At 63.7% G+C, this 2,430-nt stretch overlaps 1 protein-coding gene across 1 annotated transcript; it reads right to left on the bottom strand.

Moving 5' to 3' along the window:
• Positions 1–249: 249 nt before the first annotated feature.
• On the bottom strand, positions 250–982 carry EMIHUDRAFT_460675 (hypothetical protein). Its single transcript, XM_005784190.1, has 3 exons — positions 975–982; positions 810–857; positions 250–644 (listed from the first exon to the last, which is right to left on the bottom strand). Exons 2-3 carry the CDS (start codon positions 849–851, stop codon positions 537–539), a joined length of 150 nt encoding a protein of 49 aa, XP_005784247.1. The 5' UTR covers positions 852–857; positions 975–982; the 3' UTR covers positions 250–536.
• Positions 983–2,430: the final 1,448 nt, after the last annotated feature.

Genomic DNA, 2,430 nt, shown 5'->3' with positions numbered 1-2,430 from the left:
CGTTAGACGTGGAGACGCGAGGGTTGCCCCCCCTTGCCCCACCACCTCGTGTGTGTGGAGAAGTTCACCTTACCTTACCGCTTACCCGAGAACGGACATCGGAAACTCGGACCGATGAGCCGGATGTCGCTTGTGCCTTGTCGGCCGTTCTCTTCTCGCTTTCGGGTGTGGCTGCCGTGTGCTGCCGAGTCGGCACTGCGATACCCGACTGTGTGATCTCGAACAAATGTTGGTTGGGCGGAAGGCATGTGCGACATAGGACATACCGTTTTCTACAGTACCGTACCGGGGTTGTCTCATGTCTGTTACTTCTCTGACAGACACGCCTCACGCGACAGACCGAGAACCCTATCTCTCTTCTACGTGTAACGAGGAGACAGGCAGCGACGATGCGGTCTTTAAAGCATGGACGCTGACCTCCCCTCTCCTGGTAGCCAGCCTCGCCCCTCCCCCTCCTCAACAACAACAGCGAACGCCAAACCAGCGCGCCACGGCGCCAGGTGGGCTGCACATGCACGAGGCCGCAGGCAGGTCGCTTACTTCTTCTTGGCCGCGGGCTTCTTGGCCGCGGCCTTCTTCGGGGCGGCCTTCTTGGCCGCCGGCTTCTTCGGGGCGGCCTTCTTGGCCGCGGGCTTCTTGGCGATCTGCGAGCGAGACAGCGGCCGCTTGTGAGAAGCGTGAGAAACGTGTGGGCGCGCTTGGAGGAAGAGGGGGCAGGCGCGGAGAGAGGCGCCGTGCCCACCCGGGGCGCTGGCGGCGCCGGCGCGCCACTGTGTGGGTGTGGCTTTGGGCCGCGGGCGTGCGTGAACCTTCTTGACGGCGGCGGGCTTCTTGGCAGCGGGCTTGGCCATGATTGTCTGTGCGGCGGCGGGGCGGCGCGGACGGTGAGGAGGAGCAAAGCGAAAATTTGCGCGGGCATCGGCCGCGACCGGGAGAGGAGCGCATGGCGAAGGGAAAGGGCGCAGCAAGCGCACCGTTAACTGCTGACTTTGAGTCCTCCCGCCCAGAAGTGGCGAAAAGCGAAAAACGGTTTATCTGTCCGCCTCGCCGCCCCCCTCCCCACCACCTCCGCCTCCGCCTCCTCCCTTGCCGCTCCCTACCCCGCCACCTCCTCCCGGACGCGAGACGGCGGCGGGGCAGCGGCCGAAGAAGCGAAGGAGGGGGAGGCGGGGGCCCCACAGCCGTTGCCCAACCAGGTAGGTGGTGAGCGAGCGAACGGGTGGGAGGACCGGGAGGAGATGGGAGCCCCTCCCTCCGGATCGAGGGTGGGTGGGTGGGGAGGCCGGCTTGCAGCGGCCGCCCCCTCCTGCTAGGCAGAGTCAGTCGGGCCTCTTTGTTGCATCCCGGCGGTGTGGTTCGAACGAATGAATCCACGCGAGCCGAAACAAGGTGAAGGGGTGAGAAGCCCGAGTCTGAAGTTCACCCAGTGAGGAAGTGAGGAACTGCTCGACCCTCCCGGATCGTGCTGAACAAGCTCCTGCTGTAGCTCGATCGGTCACACACCGCCATCTCGATCGACTCCGTCCGCCGACCGACGAGCGACCGTCTTGAATGAAAGGGAGATGATGGAGCGGGGACGACACACTGCATCATCAGCGTGCACCTCGATCCCCTTATACATGTATACCTACCTACCTTAAGGTACCGTGTTCGTTTGATGACCTTATGACCCCCCCCCCCCCCAAATGTGCAATGAATGAACACACACACCAGTCAGTGAGTGAGGGAGGGCGAGACGATCGAGGGGTCCCGTTCTCCCGTACCATGCGGAATCGACCCTATCCCAGTGCTCAGTGCTCAGTGTGCGTCTTCCTCAACCCGAGCTCCCTCGAGCCCTCGTCCGCTCTCGAGGTTCCTCTTCCGTCCTCTTCCGTCGGTTCGTTTTGGGCTCAGATTTGGGGGACGGGCGAGTGTCGAGGGATGGCGACGCCACCGCTCCAAGCGCGCAGCTGAATGCAGCGCAACGGCCTTGTCTGGGCGTGCGCTGTGGCCGCCTTGTGCTTCGGGGGAGCACGAGCGCGGCGCTCATTGACCGCCGATGAGGCTGGCACTGACACCGCTGTCGAGAACGAGAACAGCAGCCGCATGCCAGTGAGATCACTCCGGCAGCTCTTCCGAGCTCGCCGACTGGCCGGCAGTGCCGAGCGCACTGGAACCAATCCTAGCCCTCCTCCGCCACAGCCGCCTCTGACGCCCGGAACGCAGGTATACGATGGGTCTGTGTTTGCACTCCGCGTTCCGCAAAACAAGATGTCTAGCTGCTACTCCATGGCCGTCGTCAAGGCGATCCGCGATCCGCGGTTCGTTCAGATCATGAGCGGGGCCCTGTCACCATCAGAGGTGTCCCTGATCGACCCTTCGAGCTGTCAGATTGAAGAGCTGCCTGCGCCATCCCCGCCGCCACCCTCGCTATTCCCACCATCACCGCCG

The sequence above is a fragment of the Emiliania huxleyi genome, assembly GCF_000372725.1.
Source record: "Emiliania huxleyi CCMP1516 chromosome Unknown EMIHUscaffold_1716, whole genome shotgun sequence".
NCBI classification, from domain to species: Eukaryota; Haptophyta; order Isochrysidales; family Noelaerhabdaceae; genus Emiliania; species Emiliania huxleyi.
This window is presented reverse-complemented; position numbering and strand designations above follow the sequence as displayed.